We start from the raw sequence: 21997 nt of genomic DNA, 5'->3' as shown, positions 1-21997 counted from the left end.
TTAATTTGGGAGAATTTGCAACCGGAATTTCTTAAGTTCCCGGATATGGCTGATTGGGAAAAGATTTGTCACGACTTTTGGGTGAAAACCAATTTTCCTAATTGTGTGGGTGCTGTGGATGGCAAACACATCCGAATTGTGATGCCTCCAAATAGTGGCAGTAAGTTTTACAACTACAAAAAATACTTTTCAATTGTGCTTCTAGCAGTAGCTGATGCAAACTACCGATTCAGCTATGTGGATGTGGGTGCGCAAGGAAGCAGCAGTGACTCAGGCATATTTCAGCACAGCCGTTTTGGTGTTAAATTACAAGAAGGAAACATCAATCTCCCTCCACCTCGGCCCTGGCCACACACAAATGGACCAGGTAGGCCACTGGTCTTCATTGGGGATGAGGCTTTTGCCCTGTCTAACCACATGATGGGGCCTTTCCCACAGCGCACTTTGAACCCTCAAAGGACTGTTTTTAATGTTCGCCTGAGTAAGGCAAGAAAAGTGGTGGGTATCTTCCACACCAGCATGATGATGGACACTGCAAATGCTGTAACAATTGTCAAGGCTGCATGTGTCCTACATAACTTCGTCAGGGACAAAGAGGGCATCAATTGTGATGAAGATGTATTTAAATTCTCCAGAGAGCTGTGTGCATACATTATAATTTTGTCGCTTATGGGGTTAAAATGATGTGAACAGAGCAGGTTGCTTAATATTATTTTCATTGTTTGTTAATAAACCTTTTTTGGAATACGTTACACAGCCTTTTGATTTCTTAGGGACAGAAGCAGACATGGAAACATGTATGTCACAAGCAGTATCGATGTATGATGTTACATACTATATACATCCTCCAGGGTTTGAGACAATGAAACATCATCAATCGATTGCATGTATGTATGTATGTATGTCTCTATATATATACAAAGTTTTCTCTATCTACTAACAAAAAAGGTACTCACTTTTAGTATCCTGAAGCTTGGGTGAAAGGATATTCCAAGTAAAACCAGCCTCCTCAAACAGTTCTTTGGTAATGTTGCACCATATTTGGTTAGCTAGCTGGTTCAGTTTGTGGTCTTTGTCTTGGTATACAAAACATCATGTGGCTGCACTTTAGATATGACATCGTCGGTGGAAAACCACTTCTTCCTAGGCATTGTGGCATGTAATGCTCTCTACACACAGCCTGCAGCTCTGTGACACTTCCGTTAAGCCAGCAAGACGTCAACAGGAAACTTGGCTGTGAGAATTGTGGGAATAACTAAGCCTTCTGGGTACTTTCCGCCCTATAAAAACGCAAAAAAAAAACGCTATGCATAGCGATTTAACAGCGTTTGCACAGCGCTTGTATACTTTACATTGAAGCGCAAACGCTCCGAAAATGCTGCATGTCCTGCGTTTGCGATTTTGGGAATCGCAAACGCTCCTGTGGAATTTAACACATAGAATCACACCAGCTCAGCGTTTTGGTAAAACGCTAGCGCTTTCAATCGCTCCCTAAATGCGACAAAAAACGCCCTTGTGGGTTCCAGCCCTTAGAGAGACTTTCAAACAAGACTTAGAACAACCCATTACTACAGAAGAAGTACTCCAAGCTATACAGTTGTTTAAGATCAACAAGGCTCCTGGTCCAGACGGATTCCCTACCCTACATTATAAAAAAAAATTGAAAATGTCCTCTCCCCACCTCTAGTAAAAGCTTTCAATAGCTTATTACAGGGAACTAAACAGAGCCCAGAATCTCTGTTAGCTGGCATTAGCATGATTCCCAAACTTGATTCGGATCATACTATCTGGTCCAACTACCGACCCATTTTTCTAATAACCGCTTCCGGACAAGCGTGGTTGAAATCTACATCCTGCTCGTGGCTGTACGGCTCTGACAGAACGTAGAATTCAACATCGCCGCTGCACGGTCCTGCTGCTCCCTCTGCTCTGTCCCTGCAGCAACCCACTTGCCCTGCCATCAGTATGACGGCAGAGCTGTGTGAGCTGGTCAGGAGCCAATTTCATTGGCTCCTGACCCTGTTGTCTGTAAGCCCATCCCATTGGTTTACATTAATGGACAGGGTCAGGAGCCAATGAAAGTGGCACCTGACCAGTGCACAGAGCTCTGCCGTCATAGAGATAGCAGAGAAAGGGACCTGTGGCGATGTTTAAGTAGTTAAACATACAGTAGATGTTAAGCTTCTTACCAAAATACTGGCAATTAGGCTTAATAGAGGTATATGCACTCTTGTCAGATTGGACCAGGCAGGTTTTATGCCCCATCGGCAGGCAGGTGACAACATCAGACGACTGCTGTACATAATATCATCAGCTAAAAAGACAGATACTCCCAGGATGCTACTGTTGCTAGATAGACAGTACATAAGGAGTTTGACACAATAGCATGGGATTACCTGTTGCAGCTGTTAAAATGGGGATTCGGCCCTAATACACTTACCTAGACCAGGGCCCTATACCACTCCCCACAAGTGTATGTACAGTAAAATGGATATAGATCCAGTACATTTCCTATTTGCAGGGGTACCAGGCAAGGATCATTATTATTTGCCCTTGCAATGGAACCCCTGGTAGTAATGGTCAATAATCATATAATAATGATAAGATATATGGGGACCACAATTAGCAGGTCATCAACACAAACAAGTTTCGAACAGGTGTGTGCTTCGGACCTAGAGTCTGCGGGTCTGATATCCTTGCTATACAAATGCATGTTATAGAAGTGCATCAATCATAGAAACTCAATATAAGGTGGTCCTAAGATGAATGGAACTATAGGAGGCATTCAAAGATATCCTAATATCTAAATCATGAAATATAGGAGTAACTTTGTCTTACCTCCATAAAAGAAGCAACCACTTTGGTAGAAATACATTTTAATGATGCACAAAAGACAACACCTTTCATGGGTACTGGCCCGCTTCCTCAGGTCAATAGTAATAAGTGTCTAAGTCTGCAGTAGTAGCTGGTGTGGGCAACACCCGCAACTGCTGAAGACATAGGCACTTATTGACATGAGGAAGCGCGCCAATGCCCGTGAAACCCATTGTCCTTTGTGCATCATTAAAATTTATTTCTACCAAAGTTTTTGGTTCTTTTATATTTTATGATTTAGAGATTGGAATATCTTTGGGCACCTCTTACAGTTCCATTTAGCAGTAGTTCAACCTTTCGGGTTAAAGTATTGGACATCAGGGGCTTGATTCACTAACCAGGGCTAAGCCGGTTAGTAAGCCCTATCACTTAGTGGGCGCAAACTACGGCACAAAATAGTTTGCGCCCACACATCAGTCTTCGCCCCGCTCACTGCACGCGCAGCGTGGGTGCGCCTATATTAGTGCGCAGTGCGACAATAACGTCGCACCCGCTGCCCCTTGATAATGGTGCCTCGGGTGCCCCTGAAACGGCGCATTAATTCGCCGTTATCGTTTAAGGGGCAGCAGGTGCGACGCTATCGTCACACCGCGCACTAATATAGGCACACCCGCGCAGTGAGCGGGGCTGCGCGCAAAGTAGCTTTGCGCGCACTAGGAGCAAAAAATGGCTTTTCACACCAGCGCTAACACTTAGCGCCGGCTAGTGAATCAAACCCCATGTGTTTCCATAACCCAAGGAAATTGACCGACCAGCACCTACCTAGCAGACCTGTGATAACAAACAAGAACAATTACTTTCCCGTAGGCTCTGTCGGTGGTTGCAGGAGTGCAACCCACCTTTGTGACTATATTTCATTATTCAGTTCTTATTCATATACCTAATAGAAAAAAAACACACTTCGCGCTGACCACAAATAATATACACTGGGTCGCCCCTCTGGAAATAAAAACACACTATAGAAATGCCAGAGGTAGGCGCTCACAGTGCTAACAGAGCACCTTGATCTCACCTGCCCAATCTATAGTACAGATATAATATGCTTATAGTTCACCAATTGCATAAGTTCATCTACTAAATATACACAAAACTCCAGAATATGTAAGCCTTAGGACAGGATCACCATACATACGAGAATGTACCTCTTTGCCCACAGGCCCTAAAACAGAGGCCTTCAGATTTAGTATCAAATTTTGCTACCCAATCTGGTGTTAAGTATCATATTAGGAGCAAATATAGGATGACTCCTGGTGGTTGAGTTTCCCACCACCAAAATTTTGTAATGAGAGAGACTAGGAGCCTGATGGTGCAGTATTGTTAGGTATATGAATAATACACTATAGAAATGCCAGAGGTAGGCGCTCACAGTGCTAACAGAGCACCTTGATCTCACCTGCCCAATCTATAGTACAGATATTATATGCTTATAGTTCATCAATTGCATAAATTAATCTACTAAATATACACAAAACTCCAGAATGCAAAAGCTGCCCCCCCCGTTATGGTCCAGAATACACACAGTTCCAATCCAGGGCCCAAGGATCTATATACATAGCATCACTAGCTCGGCGGTCAGAAGTCCACCAGAGCAATGGGATACCTGTGCCAGCCGGCCAACATAGCGGGGGAGAGCCCGTATGAAAAAAACTCTACGCTGTTTTAACCTCATGGAAATTGTAAGTGCAACTGATTTTAAAAGTTTTATTAAAGTGACAGTATTACGCTATGTGGAGTCTTTTTATTGAGGTTTGAGGCTGAGGAAGATTAAAGTGCATTGAAGCTGCCTGGATTCTGATCAAATCTTGCCAGTGTGGTGAGGGACAACCCGGTGACTGCCCCAAGGCTCCTTATGACCTATTTGTAGGTCCCAATATCTGGTGAGTGTATCTCACAGGGGTGTGGTGACGGCCTTCTTCTGTACCTGAGAAGACTTCTAGCCATACAAGGATTTTGAAATTACTGTACTGCTGACAGCAGATGTGCTGTAGAACCACTGGGGAGCTAGTGATGCTATGTATATAGATCCTTGGGCCCTGGATTGGAACTGTGTGTATTCTGGACCATAACGGGGGGTCAGCTTTTGCATTCTGGAAAAGAGTATACCAGGTGACATATACCACCACTACATTAAAAATCCCTAAGCTACCAGAGGTGGCCCTGTTGGGTTTACAGCCTCGTGAAACATCACATTCTCAGTATAAATGAATCACCCACATTTTCCTTGCAGCAAAGAGGTTATTGCTAGTTCCTGGAAATCCCCTGCATTACAGATAGCCCAGTTCAAGTCAAACTTATGCAACGCCCTGTGTTTTGAAAGAATGAAAGCCATCCTAGATGACACCCTACCCTACTTTCTTTATGATTTACATTGGTACCCTCAGACTCTTACTGAAGTATAAAAGTCAGTAAAATATGCTTACACACTAGAGGGGTTTGCCGGCACCGGCAGGCTTTAAAGACAGAGTAGACTCCAATGGGACTTCCTTACCCCTCTCCAAATCTTTTTTCCTCCTTTACTTTCCTTTTCCTTGCTTTGTCTGGACCCTCTCAACCCCCTTATGCCGCCCCCCCAGGTATTAGACAATGAGAGTTCTAGTAATTATGGTCTTACCTGTATAGTCCACCTACCCTGCTTGCTGGACCTTGATTACATTTGATCTATACAATAAGGCTGCTTTCACAGTGGGACGTTACAGGCACACGTTAGAGCAGCCTGTAATACAGCCCACCGCACAGTAATGAAAAATCAATGGGCTGTTCACAGTGCCCAGGTTGCGTTACATTGTAACGCTGCACATTCTGGGAAAGTGCAGCATGCTGTGCATTATACTGGGCTTTAGCTGCGTTAGACTGCTTGCACATGCTCAGTGACTAGCCACATGGCTAATTAGTATTCACTGCACTGTGGTGACATAACCTGGACTCATAGTGTTGTCCGGATCATGAATTAATCATTCATTTGATCCGGATCTTTTTTGTGAGTCGAATCATCCGGATCATCACAATGAACGATTCGGTTCACAGTGGATGTCTGTCTGGAAGAAACAGTAACATACAGAATGTACAGTGTAGGGAAAGTCCTGTCCTGCTAGTCATTTCACCCCCAGTCTGCTTCCCTAGTAAAATGATTCAAATGATTCGGTTCAAAGATCCGGATCTTTTCACCAATCCGATTCAAATCATCCGAATCCTTGAAAAGATCCGGACTTCCCATCACTATCCTGGAGCGGCTGTACTATCAGTATAGATAGAACGAAAACAGCGCACCAAGAGCCGCATAACCAGGGCTGTGGAGTCGGAGTCGTGGAGTAGGAGCAATTTTGGGTGCCTGGAGTCGGAGTCGGGAAAAAATGCACCGACTGCGACTCCTAATGAATTTGTAACTGTAATTAAAATAGAAAATATGATAAAATGTTCTATTTCTCACATAACAGTCATTAAAAATAATGTATATATATATATATATATATATATATATATATATATATATATATATATATATATATATATATATATACAGTATATATACAGTAATAGCTGTGCTCAGTCCACAAAAATGAAATAAACAAATCAAAATGAGTTGCTTGTGCTGCTTCAATAAAGCAGTCCCCGTATTTTTAAAGGCAGATATACACCACTGATTGTGACTGTATATATGATGTGCACACAGGAATCTCTTATATACACGAAATAACATCTATGCTGTAAGAATAAAGCCTGATGTGTAGCCGTGTCACTAATAGAGATGGTCAATGAGATGGAAATAATTCTGCATTTATTCTGATTTATGCAAATGTGCTCATGAAATCAAGTAATTTGATTTGTTGTTAAAATTTGGTTTGGTGACCACAAATTAAAGGGTACCTGAGACAGATGAAAAGTAAAGTTTTATACATACCTGGGGCTTCCTCCAGCCCCCTTCAGGCCAATCAGTCCCTCGCTGTCCTTCGCGACCTGGATCTTCTGCTATGAGTCCTGGTAATTCAGCCAGTCAGCGCAGTCCAGCCACGTGCCGCTCCTACAGCCAGGAGCGTTCTCCACCTGCGTAATAGTGCTGCGCAGGTGTAGTACGCTCCCGGCAGCGGAGTGTGTGCATGCACACTACGCCAGACTGGCTCAAGTAACTGGACTCATAGCAGAAGATCCAGGTGGCGGAGGAGGACAGCGAGGGACTGATTAGCCTGAAGGGGGCTGGAGGAAGTACCAGGTATGTACAAAACTTTAATTTCATCTGTCTCAGGTTTACTTTGTTACACAGTAGTACTATACTCTACATATGCACTCCCCACAGAGCTTCAGGGAATCCACTGAGAATGTTGTGCACATTGAACACAGAGGTGTTGTCTATCACCCATAAACCTGGTTCAGATTGTACATGAAGAATGTGTAATAGAGGAAGAATCTCCTCATTCTCCTGCAGAGTACCTGCACATCACTCTTACATGTACCCACAGTTACACTGCCTAGGGCCTGATCCATGTTCAGATTGTGCATGAAGAATGAGTAATAGAGGAGAGGAAGAATCTCCTTATTCCCCTGCAGAGTACCTGCACATCATTCTTACATGCACCCACAGTTACATTGCCTAGGGCCTGATAGATGTTCTTTGTTTCGGTTTGTACCTTTTACAAGTACTCTTACCAAGGACTAGTTTTAGTCTAAAGGGAATAAATATAGTAGTCTACATATTCTTCTCACTTCAGTTGTCTTGTAAAATTCCTAAGCGTTGGCAGTTAAGAGACGAATTTCACGTTACATACTTTTTATCAACAAAATTGTAATATGCAAATTAGAGGAGTCGGAGTCGAGGAGTCGGTGGAATCCTAAACTGAGGAGTCGGAGGATTTTTATACCGACTCCACAGCCCTGCGCATAACGCGGCTTAATCTGACGTCCAACTTCAACACCACCATGCGTTGTGTTAGGGGCACGTTATGCGATCTTAACGTCCCCTAAAACGCAACGTCTTGGTGTGAAAGAGGCCTAAATGACCATAGCTCACTCACAGGGTACCAGTATGAGTTACATATTTACATAGTTAGTTGAAAAAAAAAAGATGTACGTCCATCGAGTTCAACCAGAGAACAAGTACACCAGCCTGCTACCTCACATATCCCTGTTGATCCAGAGCAAGATGAAAAACCCTTACAAGGCATGGTCCGATTAGCCCCAAAAGGGAAAAAAAATCCTTCCCGACTCCAGATGGCAACCAGATAAAATCCCTGGATCATCATCACTGGGCATTACTTAGTAATTGTAGGCATGAATGTCTTTCAATGCAAGGAAAGCATCTAAGTACCCTTTAATTGCAGGTATAGAATTTGCCATAACTACATCCTGTGGTAATGCATTCCACATCTTAATCACTCTTACTGTAAAGAACCCTTTCCTAAATAAATGGCTAAAGCGTTTTTCCTCCATGCGCAGATCATGTCCTCTAGTCCTTTGAGAAGGCCTAGGGACAAAAAGCTCATCCACCAAGCTTTTATATTGCCCTCTGATGTATTTATACATGCTAGTTAATTAGATCCCCTCTAAGGCATCTTTTCTCTAGACTAAATAAACCCAGTTTATCTAGCCTTTCTTGGTAAGTGAGACCTTCCATCCCACATATCAATTATGTTGCTTACTGAAGCGTGGTTCCTCTCAAGGTCCTCCCAAATGCTTTGGGGGTGTTTTTCAGCCAATGGACAAGGGAACCTACAGTGGTTTGCCAAAGAATTTGGCCCCCTTTCAGTTTTCCACATTTTGTCATATTACTGCCACAAACATGAATTAATTTTATTGGAATTCCACGTGAAAGACCAATACAAAGTGGTGTACACGTGAGAAGTGGAACGAAAATCATAAATGATTCCAAATTGTTTATTTTTTTAAAAAAATAACTGCAAAGTGGGGTGTGCGTAATTATTCAGCCCCCTAAGTCAATACTTTGTAGAACCACCTTTTGCTGCAATTACAGCTGCCAGTATTTTAGGGTATGTCTCTACCAGCTTTGTACATCTAGAGACTGAAATCCTAGCCCATTCTTCTTTGCAAAACAGCTCCAGCTCAGTCAGATTAGATGTACAGCGTTTGTGAACAGCAGTTTTCAGATCTTGCCACAGATTCTCGATTGGATTTAGATCTGGACTATGACTGGGCCATTCTAACACATGGATAAGTTTTGTTTTAAACCATTTCATTGTTGCCCTGGCTTTATGTTTAGGGTCGTTGTCCTACTGGAAGGTGAACCTCCACCCCAGTCTTATCTTTTGCAGACTCCAAGAGGTTTTCTTCCAAGATTGCCCTGTATTTGGCTCCATCCATCTTCTGATCAACTCTAATCAGCTTCCCTGTTCCTGCTGAAGAGAAGCACCCCCAGAGCATGATGCTGCCACCACCATATTTGACAGTGGAGATGGTGTGTTCAGAGTGATGTGTAGTGTTAGTTTTCCACCACACATAGCATTTTGCATTTTGGCCAAAAAAGTTCCATTTTGGTCTTATCTGACCAGAGCACCTTTTTCCACATGTTTGCTGTGTACCCCACATGGCTTGTGGCAAACTGCAAACGGGACTTCTTATGCTTTTCTGTTAACAATGGCTTTCTTCTTGCCACTCATTCAACTTTGTGCAGTGCACGACTAATTGTTGTCCTATGGACAGATTACCCCACCTGAGCTGTAGATCTCTGCAGCTCGTCCAGAATCACCATGGGCCTCTTGACTGCATTTCTAATCAGCACTCTCCTTGTTCGGCCTGTGAGTTTAGGTGGATGGCCTTTTCTTGGTAGGTTTACAGTTGTGCCATACTCCTTCCATTTCTGAATGATCGCTTTAACAGTGCTCCGTGGGATGTTCAAGGCTTTGGAAATCTTTTTGTAGCCTAAGCCTGCTTTAAATTTCTCAATAACTTTATTCCTGACCTGTCTGGTGTGTTCTTTGGACTTCATGGTGTTGTTGCTCTCCAATATTCTCTTAGACAACCTCTGAGGCCATCACAGAGCAGCTGTACTTGTACTGACATTAGATTACAACCAGGTGCACTCTATTTAGACATTAGCACTCATCAGGCAATGTCTATGGTCAATTGACTGCACTCAGACCAAAGGGGGCTGAATAATTATGCACACCCCACTTTGCAGTTATTTATTAGTAAAAATGTTTGGAACCATGTATGATTTTCGTTTCACTTCTCACGTGTACACCACTTTGTATTGGTCTTTCATGTGGAATTCCAATAAAATTGATTCAGGTTTGTGGCGGTAATATGACAAAATGTGAAAAACTTCAAGGGGGACGGATACTTTTGCAAACCACTGTAACCACAGTAAAAGGCACCATGAAAGAAATAACAGTACATGAGGATTCTCAATGACAACAATCAGGCAGTCTGCAAAGAAACGTAGGTACCAGGCCTTAGGTACCAGTGGACATTTCAGCATGACAATGACCAAAAACAAACAGCAAAAGTGGTGAAGAAATGGTTAGCAGACAACAACATACAGCATAATTAAATTATAAGATGTCAGGAGGGTGTGCATAATTTTAAAGCTTGAAATTGGCACAATAAAAGCTTATCAATAATGGCAAGAGCCTACAGAGACTGTCACCTGTATAAAAAATATGTTCCCTGACCTGATGCACATTACATGAGTCCTATTTTGCAAAGCAGACACTACAAAACAACCATCAGCCACAGGCATACTTTGGCCATGACTGAAGGTCTTTCTGTATCATCAGTATCTCATTATACAGTATTGACAACATTGAAAATTTCAAGGCTACCCGAGTTACATGTGACATGATGAGATAGACATGGGTATGTACAGTGCGTAGCACACAAATAACTATGCTCTGTTCCCTTTTTTTTTTCTCTGCCTGCAAAAGTTAAATATCAGGTATGTAAGTGGCTGACTCAGTTCTGACTCAGACAAGAAGTGGCTACAGTGTGACACTCACTGATAAGAAATTCCAACTATAAAACACTTTCCTAGAAGAAAATGGCTTCTGAGAGCAGGAAAGAGATAAACAGGGTCAATAGTTCATACATTTTAGCTCTGGCATACTTCAATGAATGTGTCATTGAGCAAAAACAATAAAACAGTTAAAACTTAAAAAGAAGCTTTAACCACTTGCCGACCGCCCACAGCCGATGGGCGGCGGCAAAGTGGATGCCTTAAGGACCGCAATACGCCTGTCGGCGCAGGGTCCTTAAGTCGTGTCCGGCCAGCGATCACGTCATTTATGAAGCCCCGCCCACCTGGCCCGATACCCCGCCGGCGGGGTTTAAAATTGCCGATCAGCCAATGGGAAGTGTATAATACACTTTGTTTACATTACAAAGTGTATTATACAGGCTGCCTCTTCCTCCTCTGCATTTTTCGTCTAGCGACCATCGGAGGAGGAGGCAGCCCTGTCAGTAAGCACTACAACACATCTTTTCTCACCCACAGACCCCCCGATCGCCCACCCCAGCCCTCAGGACCCCCCGCTGACCACCCCAGCGCTTACACCCAAGCACCCCCCTATAAAACCAATCACCCCCTGCCACTATCTGCCGACGCTATCATTTAGATTAGGTCCCTAACTGCCCCCTAGGGTCCCTTGATCACCTCAGATCCCCCCAGACCCCCCCCCCTGTATACTGTATACTATTGTATACATCTGCCTTACCCACTGATCACCTGTCTATCACCTGTCTGTCACCTGTCTATCACCCCTTGTCACCACCACCCATCAGAGCAGACCCTAAACTGTCCCTTGGGGGCACCTGATCACCCACCAAGACCCTCAGATTGCCCTCAGCCCGCCCTTCTGATAACCTCCCCAGTGCATTGTTTACATCTATTCTCCCCTGTAATCACTCATTGATCTCCCATCGGTCACCCCCTGTGTCTGCCACCCATCAGATCAGGACCCAATCTGCCTAATCAACCCCTCTCACCCTCAGATCGCCCTCAGGACCCCCCCCCAATCACCTTCCCAGTGCATTGTATATGATTGTGCTGTAACTGTATTTGATTGTGCTGACATTGTATTTGATTGTGCTGACATCGTATTTGATTGTGCTGACATCGTATTTGATTGTGCTGACATCGCATTTGATTGTGCTGTAATTGTATTTGATTGTGCTGTAATTGTATTTGATTTTCCTGTAATTGTATTTGATTGTCCCGTGATCGGCTTTGATTGTCCCGTGATCGGCTGTGATTGCCCTGTGATCGGCTTTGCATGTCCCGTGATTGGCTTTGATTGCCCTGTGATTGGGATGTGATTGCCTTGTGATTGGCTGTGATTGCCCTGTGATTGGCTTTGATTGTCCTGCAATTGCCCTGTGTAACGATTGTTGAATTCTCTCCGTGGTCAGCGCACAGGACGTGCGCTGACACTGCAGAAATCTTCCACAAGCGTATAATTGAGGGAACCCAGCAAAAGGTGCAACACACCTGTAGAGGGAGATTCCTGTCGGCAGATGGAGCTGTGGCGTGCAGGGGAACAGCTCCTCTGCCCTGCCACTGACGCCAGACAGAAATTGTACGAAGGGAAGAAACGCAAGGCAAGATAGCCCTGAAAGAGAGAGATCAAAGCGACAGAGGGTATGTGTGTCCACCAATCTAGTCGCCACCCTGCGACGATGAACACACAACCATGAAGATCAAGTGAGAAGGCAATCACAAGAGATGGCGATTGCTAACAGCGACACAAGACCGAATAAGCACAGATGAGGAATGTATGTATGTATGTAGTGCTGACGACCTGCTCGCGGTGAAATGGAAGGACAAGAGGGAAGCTTACTTTCTGTCCACCATTCACGCAGACACGACAGTCCAAATTCAACGGCGAACTGAGGTCATTGAAAAACCCCTTGTCGTCCACGAGTATAATACCCACATGGGAGGGGTGGACTTCAATGACCAGAGGTTAGCACCCTATGTACTTTCCCGTAAAACAAGACACTGGTATAAAAAAAAGTGTCTTTTTATCTAATTCAATTGGCAGTTTGCAACAGCTTTGTTCTCTACAGTAAGGCTGGGAGAACTGGATCGTTTCTTCAATTTCAGAGACAGATCACTATGGAACTCCTGTATCCAGGAGGTGTCCGGGCCCAACCCCAAGATGCAACTAGCCGGCTGCATGGAAGGCATTACGCCTATCCAATTCCGAGTACCCCAGGTCAACAAAAACGAAGAAAACGTTGTCGTGTCTGCAGCAGGGCTGGAACAAGGCGTGACACCACTGTTTATTGTCCCCGCTGCCCTGACCAGCCTAGCCTATGCCTAGGGGCGTGTTTTGAGAGGTACCACGAGCAGGTACACTATTACAGAGTAGGGAACTACAGACACAGCGGTAGGCACACAAGGGTCTCTCAGTGCCATTTCACACTGCTGCGATGCGTTAGGGCAAAATGCCTAGCGAAAGTCACACTTTGCGGTCGGCCCGGATGTCATGTTAGTCTATGGCAACGCAGTTCATTACTAGGCCGAATGCTACTCTTGTGGTATTCCCTGAAGGTCTGTTTTGGACGATACGGTGTGGCGGGCTCGACCCACCGGATAGGTCAATATGCAGTGTGAAACCAAACACCGGGTTTCCAGAGACCCTAATACACAGGGCTGCCAGAAACCTTTCCTTTCACTTGGGACAAAATGCGGAATGTACTTCGCCACAACTCTGTGCGATTTGCACTTCGCTAATTGTCCCATGGGGGAGGAGAGGTTTGTCATCGGGAGGTAAGTTAAAAAAAAAAAAAAACAGGTAAGCAAAAAAGTTAATGTTTGGTTCCCAATGTTAAGGTTTTGATTAAAAAAAGTTCAAAGTTTATTAATGTTAATTAAGTAATTGCTTTGCTGCTTGCTTGTTATTTGGGGGGTTTTTTGTATTTTTTTTTCTCTTTTTCCATCCATTACCTTCCAGGGGGACCGAGCGAACGACTAACCAGCTGCAGCACTGATGGTGCATCCTGACAGAACATTGCGCGTCTGTCAGATTACACACAAGTCGGTGCATGCAGCGCTGCAGGACAAGATTTCTCCTGCGCAGTCAAAAAGATACGTTTGCCGAGACATATGGGCCGAGGAGCGGTGTTGGGGTTCATATGCTTTGGCAAGCACTTTGTATCAAAAAATAACTCAGGCAATGATTTCTCCATTCACATCAATCGATGTGGATGAATAAATCAGGTTTGCCTGGGCATACAAGCTGGTGGGTTTGGATTTTTGCGGCGGCAGCTCCTATGTCCAGGCGGACACCTTCCCCTCCTTTTTGTTTTGTCTTTTTTCTTCTCTCTTTTTTCTGTCCAGACCGACCGACCAATCAGCTGCAGCACTGATGGTGCATCCTGACAGAAGCATTGTGCTTCTGTCAGGTTACACAAAATCGGTGCATGCAGCGCTGCAGGACGAGAGTTCTCCTCCGCAGTCGAAAAGATACGTTTGCCGAGGCATATGGGCCGAGGAGCGGTGTTGGGGTTTCATATGCTTTGGCAAGCACTTTGTATCAAAAAAGAACTCTGGCAATGATTTGTTCATCCACATCGATCGGTGTGAATGGATAAATCTGGTTTGCCAGGTCATACGAGCTGGTGGGTTTGGATTTTTGGGGCGGCAGCTCCTATGTCCTGGCAGACGCCTTCCCCTCTTTTTTTTCAAATTTTTTTGGCAGATATTTTTTCATCCACATTGATTGATTGATTGTTTGATGTTCATTTTTCCTTTCAGCCCAGAGTGCATTACCCTTATGCCCAATATAAGGAGTATAGCGGAAACTCCTAATACTGGCCATACATGTAATGATTGCAGAGACCCTAAAATGCCAGGACAGACCCCACGAATGATGCCATTTTGGAAAGAAGACACCCCAAAGTATTCTGTGAGGTGCATGGTGAGTTCATAGAATATTTTATTTTTTGTCACAAGTTAGAAGAATTTTTTTTTTTTTTCACAAAATGTCATTTTCCGCTGACTTGTGACAAAAAAATAAAATTTTCTATGAACTCACCATGGCCCTCATGGAATACCTTAGCGTGTATTCTTTCCACAATGGGGTAATTTGTGGGGTTTGTTAACTGTCCTGGCAAGTGGGGCGTGCTAAATTGTAAGCACCCCTGTAAAGCCTGAAGGTACTCATTGGACTTTGGGCCCCTTAGCGCAGTTAGGGTGCAAAAAAGTGCCACACATGGGATCGCCGCACTCGGGAGAAGTAGTATAATGTGTTTTGAGGTGTATTTTTACACATACCCATGCTGGGTGGGAGAAATATCTCTGTAAATGAACAATTGTGTGTAAAAAAAAACAAAAAATTGTCATTTGCAGAGAGATTTCTCCCACCCAGCATGGGTATGTGTAAAAATACACCCCAAAACACATTAAACTACTTCTCCCGAGTGCGGCGATACATGTGTGGCACTATTTTGCACCCTAACTGTGCTAAGGGGCCCCAAGTCCAATGTGTACCTTTAGGATTTTAAGGGTCATTTTGAGACATTTCTTTTCAAGACTACTCCTCACGGCTTAGGGCCCCTAAAATGCCAGAGCAGTATAGGAACCCCACAAATGACCCCATTTTAGAAAGAATACACCCCAAGGTATTCTGTTAGGAGTGCGTGAGTTCATAGAAGATTTTAGTTTTTGTCACAAGTTAGCGGAAATTGATTTTTATTGTTTTTTTTTCACAAAGTGTCATTTTCCACTAACTTGTCACAAAATAATTCTACGAACTCACTGTACTCCTAACAGAATACCTTGGGGTGTCTTCTTTCTAAAATGGGGTCATTTGTGGGGTTCCTATACTGTCCTGGCATTTTAGGGGCCCTAAACCGTGAGGAGTAGTCTTAAAACCAAATTTCTCAAAATGACCTGTGAAATCATAAAGGTACTCATTGGACTTTGGGCCACTTAGTGCAGTTAGGCTGCAAAAAAGTGGCACACATGTGGTATTGCCGTACTCAGGAGAAGTAGTATAATGTGTTTTGGGGTGTATTTTTACACATACCCATGCTGGGTGGGAGAAATATCTCTGTGAATGGACAATTGTGTGTAAAAAAAATAAAAACAAATCTCATTTACAGAGCTATTGCTCCCACCCAGCATGGGTATGTGTAAAAAATACACCCCAAAACACATTATACTACTTCTCCTGAGTACGGCAATACCACATGTGTGGCACTTTTTAGCAGCCTAACTGTGCTAAGGGGCCCAAAGTCCCAAAGGGGCCCAAGAGCACCTTTAGGCTTTACAGGGGTGCTTACAATTTAGCACCCCCAAAATGCCAGGACAGTAAACACACCCCCACAAATGACCCCATTTTGGAAAGTAGACACTTCAAGAGAGAGGGCTATGGTGAGTCCATGGCAGATTTCATTTTTTTTGTCACAAGTTAGCAGAAATGGAATTTTTTTTTATTTATTTTTTTGTCACAAAGTGTCATTTTCCGCTAACTTGTGACAAAAAATAAAATCTTCTATGAACTCACCATGCCTCTTTGTGAATACTTTGAGATGTCTTCTTTCCAAAATGGGGTCATTTAGGGGGTATTTATACTATCCTGGAATTTTAGCACCTCATGAAACATAACAGGTGGTCAGAAAAGTCAGAGATGCTTCAAAATGGGAAAATTCACTTTTTGCACCATAGTTTGTAAATGCTATAACTTTTACCCAAACCAATAAATACACACTGAATGTTTTTGTTTTTTTTTATCAAAAGACATATAGCACAATAGATTAGGACAAAAATGTATACAGAAATTTTACTTGATTTGAAAAATGTCAGCACAGAAAGTAAAAAAAATAAATCATTTTTTGGACAAAATGCATGTCTTTTTTGATGAATATAATAAAAAGTTAAACTCGCAGCAGCAATCAAATAGCACCAAAAGAAAGCTGTATTAGTGACAAGAAAAGGAGGTAAAATTAATTTAGATAGTAGGGTGTTTGACCAAGCAATAAACCATGAAAGCTGCAGTGGTCTGAATGAAAAAAAAAGTGCCTGGTCCTTAAGGGGTAGAAAGACTGTGGTCCTCAAGTGGTTAAACATAAAATAAACCCGTGAATATCTTAAAAAGTCATTTTTAGGAGAAGGAACATAGATACAATTGTTTATTTAATTAGTTTATTTCCGCCTTGGGTGTCCTTTCATTATTCCTCTCATTTATATAGTAATAAAATGCAAAAAAAAAAAAAAAAAAGCTAAAACCATGTCAGTATGTCCCAGATAAAATACAGATACTTTAGAGCACAACATACAAGGTAGATTGAATTAGCAGTTACCTTTTTCTGTCTGGTTTCTTTTGTGTGTTGTATTTTCAATGTATTGTATAGTTTTGATATTGGACGCAATCCATTTGGTTTTGGAATGAAACGTAAAGTAGACACCAGGGGACTGCTTTTTAGATGTCGCATGTTGTTGATTTCAGCAGGTGACATTGGACGCAATTGAACATTTGCCAAATGATTCCTAAAAAAATTAAAAATAATGTCAATGGTTTTAGAAATGGTTCTTTAAAGGGGAACTTCAGCCTAAACAAACATACTGTCATTAAGTTACATTAGTTATGTTAATTAGAATAGATAGGTAATATAATCTCTTACCCACCCCATATTAAAAGAACAGGCAATTTTTTGCGATTCATGGGGGCTGCCATCTTTGTAATGGGGGCAGCCATCTTTTTGGTTGAAAGGAGGTGACAGGGAGCAGGAGACACAGTTCCAACTGTCCTGTGTCCTGATCACCCCTCCCAGCTGCACGTGCTAGGCTTCAAATATCAAATTCAAAATGTAAAAAAAAAAATGCACCAAAACAGCAGAACGAGAACATCAGAAATCCCATCATGTTTTGCACAGCATTAGGGGAAAAATGCCCGGGCAGTTTTTTTCTGTGCAGCTAAAAATGAGGCTTGTATACGAGAAAAAAAGTTCTGATGCTGTGAAACAGTTAAAGAAACACCAGGCCTTTCCAGTGCTGCTGAGTCCATTTTTAGTCTGGAGGCTCACTTTAAGATTGTGTTAAAATTCTCCAGTTTGCATTTGGCATGTCACAGTAGGTAATTTGCAACCCTTTGTGGCAGAAGCTTGTAGCTACAGCACCATAATATGTTCTGTTAGATACCCTCTCAAAAGATGCACCTACTGTCTCCACCCCCACCCTTTAGATTGTAAGCCTCTGGCAGGGCCATCCTCCCTAGTGTTTCCAGCTTGATTATGCAATCTTACTGACAATCTCCCCTCTCCTGGACTAGAACAGTCTCTATTTTGACCTATGACACTGTATTGTTATCAAATCATTTGCATGATCTTGTTTTGTTGTGAGTTTCCTGTATGTTCTACCTTGTATATTAACCCATTTATCTATTGTGCAGCGCTGCGAAATATGTTGGCGCTTTATAAATACAATAAATAATAATAATAATAGCGCTTAGCTACAAGTTGTTGCCAGAGAGATCTAGGTATTAACAGCTGCAGGGAACAACATAAACAGCAAAAGTTAAACACAAAGGCTGCTTTTATGTGTGGTGATACTATGGCATGGCAGCCTGCCATGGGATCACCGCATCGCACAAATAAGTATTTTAAATGACCCTGCAGAGTGCGCCAACCGGGTCATATGTATAGGCCTTCCCCTGTTCAGTGACCTACTCCCTGCTGGACAGGAAGTATGTCACCGGAATTCCCGTCGGTCTGCACACACGCTGTGTCGTTTACACTTACTATAGACTTGCATTACAGCATAATCCATGCAGTAAGCACAGATCCTGAAGTAACGCATGGATGACTTTGCAGCAGGTATGTGGTGAATTAACTACTTCTGGCAAAGCAAAAAAAAAAAAACTATATTACCAGGTAGTTAGTGGTAAACCTAGGACCTACTAATATAGGTTTTTTTTTGCTTAGATTGCACCATTTATACTAGCAGCAGTATGACATGGTTTTTGTGTGTGTATATGCTTTATATTCTACATTTTATACAATATATATATATATAATGTTTATTATGCAGACACATCAGTTGTAGAGGTGGCAAACCTTACCCAAGGTGTGGGTGCATAACCTGTGGGTGCTGAGCTCAAGCATCCGGTACTTCAACAGTGAAACATAAGTCCAGGCTAGCACCCCAGTTTCAAGATGCAAAATGGTTTAATTTATTGCTTCATCAGCACACAAACATGACAATTGTTTTAGGGCCATGACGGATCCCCTTCTTCAGATGGTGCAGACAGCACTAACTGAAGAAGGGAGCCTGCCGTGGCCCTGAAACAATTGTCATGTTCGTGTGCTGATGAAGCAATAAATTAAACCATTTTGCATCTTGAAACTGGTGTGCTAGCCCGGACTTACGTTTGACTGTTAACCACTTGCCGACCGCCCACTACCTATGGTCATCGGCAAAGTGGCACCCCCAGGACCGGTTAACACCCATAGGCGTCGGGTCCTGGAGTAGGGGATTGTGGGCGATCGTGCGCGTAGATGCGCGCACAATCGCCGGCATTAGGCTCCGCCCACCTGTGACGTCAACCCGCCGGCCAATCAGCAGCGCTGGCGGGTTATAACTTTTTGGACAAGTTAATTGAAAGTGTATAATACACTTTGTTAGGTAAACAAAGTATTATACACGCTGCCTTCTCCCTGGTGGTCACAGTGATCGATCAACCACCAGAGAGGACGGCAGCACTGTAAGTACATATCACAGCACACTGATCCTGGCCCCCCCCTGCTCACTTATCACCAAAAGCACTCCTCAGACCCCCCCCCCGATCACCCCCTCAGACCCCTGTTTGCACCCAAGCACCCCCCTAATCACTCATCAATCACTCCCTGTCACTATCTGTCAACGCTATTTTTTAGATCAGGACCTAAACTGCCCCTTAGGGGCTCCTGATCACCCACCCGCACCCTCAGACCCCCCCCCCCCCCCCGTGTACTGTATACATCTACTCTGCCCTGTAATCACCCACTGATCACCTGTCAATCACCCATCAATCGCCCCCCTGTCACTGCCACCCATCAGATCAGACCCTAACCTGCCCCTTGCAGGCATCTGATCACCCACCCACACCATCAGATCGCCTGCAGACCCACCCTCAGATCACCTTCCAAGTGCATTGTTTACATCTGTTCTCTTCTCTAAACACCCACTGATCACCCATCACTCACCCCGTCACCACCTGTCACTGCTACCCATCATATTGGACCCTAATCTGCCCCTTACGGGCACCCAATCACCCGCCCACACCCTCAAACTGCCCCGAGACCCCCCCCCCCGATCACCTCGCCAGTGCATTGCTTGCATATTCTCCCCTGTAATTACCTACTGATCAGCTATCAATCACCCCGTCACTGCTCCCCATCAGATCAGACCCTAATCTGCCCCTTGCGGGCAACCAATCACCCGCCCACACCCTCAGATTGGCCACAGACCCCCTCCCCCCCGATCACCTCACCAGTGCATTGCTTGCATATATTCTCCTCTGTTATTACCCACTGATCACCTATCAATCACCCCGTCACCACCTGTCACTGCGGGCTCCTGATCACCCCCCCCCCCCCTGCCCTTAGAACCCCCTCTGATCACCCCCCCTGCCCTTAGATCACCCCCCCCCCCCCCCACCATTGTGTACCTCTAATCTCCTGTCTGTAACGCTTGATTGTGCTTGCTGATTGTCTCAATTGCCCTGTGATTGACTTCGGTTGTCCCGTGATTGGTTTTCGATTGTACTGCGATTGGTTTTTGATTGTACTGTGGTTGGTTTTTGATTGTACTGTGGTTGGTTTTTGATTGTATCGTGATTGGCTTTGATTGCCCCGTGACCGACTTCGATTGTCTCGGGATTGGTTTTTGATTGCCCCGTGATTGGCTTTGATTGCGCTGATTGGCAAGAAAGTCTTACCTAATACCAATGTTCTGCAGTTTCTTCCAGATACATTTTCTGTAGAACAGCAGCTTGTTTTTCTGAAACATGGTTTCTGTGATATAATAAAATGTTTTCAACAGCTGAATAACATATGTATCCATTAGCCAGTAGAAGAATCTGTAAAGCATTTTCTCTCGTTGCAGATGCTCTGATGCAGAAACAGGGTGATGACCTTAAATAAAAACATTTCTTAAAGAAAAAACTCAGTCACAACAAACAGTAAATATTCATTTTATGCAACTTTTTTGTTTATTTCAAATTAAACATTTCACTTGGGTACAAAGATGGAATTTTGTATTGAGAGGCAAGCTATTTTTTGTTTAGTTTTAGTCCACTTGACACCTTTAGTAAAATGTTCTGATAATGTAAATTTTACATTGTACTTAATAAAAGATAAGTCGACGCTGTTGCATAATTATGCAATGTTTATAGAAATATATGCATTTTGAAAATGGGCCAATAGGATAAAGCCAAGGTTGAATCCAACTGATCAGTTTTAAAGCTGAATACACTTGAAAATGGGCATAACCCTGCATTAACTCAGTATTATCTGCATCTCACTGACCAGCTCTGTTATCAATGCTTTACACTAGTAATCTGAACCACATAAACACCAATAAATTGCTTTTAACTGCTAGTTAATGACTGCATAAAGTGCCAGCCAGTGTCAGTACCAAGCATCTTACATAAGATAGCCAGTTAGTACCAGTGCATTTAGTAAAGATAGGAATACAGTATGACGCTGTAGGCTTAAAGTCAATAGAAACTGTTAAAAAAAAATGAAGCAGATACTTACCTAAAGAGAGGGAATGCTTTGGGCCCTATAGAGCCTGCCCGCTACTCATTCCAGCACTCGGCTCCTGAAGACTTCTGAAGTCCTCCACAGCAGGGGTTTCGAATGGGGGAGCCAGCGCTTAACGGAGGGTACCAGGAAAGGAGCAGGAAGGCTCTATAAGACACAGAGCCTTCACTATCCTTAGTTATCTGCTTCATTTTTTTTTTACAGATTTATAATGACTTTAATGATTATTTGTACTACAGTGTAATCTCATTATAGTAAACTCCAAAGGACTAGGGGAAGTGGTTTACTATATCAGAAGTTTACTTTATCAGAAACTGTCCTAGAAATAGCCCAGCATGCCCTGGTACATTCTCTGCTGCAAAGGAGCAACTTTGTCCTCCCATTGGAGGTACAGTACAAGCACTTGCACATTTGGTGGACTAAAAGGTTACGT

At 43.4% G+C, this 21997-nt stretch overlaps 1 protein-coding gene across 9 annotated transcripts in view; it reads right to left on the bottom strand.

Annotated features, from left to right (window-relative positions):
• TERT (telomerase reverse transcriptase) overlaps window positions 1–21997 on the bottom strand; it is a 961487-nt gene that overhangs the window by 834092 nt on the left and 105398 nt on the right. For 8 of the 9 annotated variants that reach the window (XM_068236452.1, XM_068236449.1, XM_068236451.1 and 5 more), the window contains 2 exons: window positions 20739–20934; window positions 17125–17311 (listed from right to left, as the gene is read on the bottom strand). In XM_068236452.1, coding sequence (XP_068092553.1) covers window positions 17125–17311; window positions 20739–20934 — 383 coding nt within the window. The remainder of the gene's footprint in view (window positions 1–17124; window positions 17312–20738; window positions 20935–21997) is intronic. The other variant, XM_068236453.1, reaches the window with a different exon arrangement.

The sequence above is a fragment of the Hyperolius riggenbachi genome, chromosome 5 (genome assembly GCF_040937935.1).
Source record: "Hyperolius riggenbachi isolate aHypRig1 chromosome 5, aHypRig1.pri, whole genome shotgun sequence".
In the NCBI taxonomy this organism is placed as follows: Eukaryota; Metazoa; Chordata; class Amphibia; order Anura; family Hyperoliidae; genus Hyperolius; species Hyperolius riggenbachi.
This window is presented reverse-complemented; position numbering and strand designations above follow the sequence as displayed.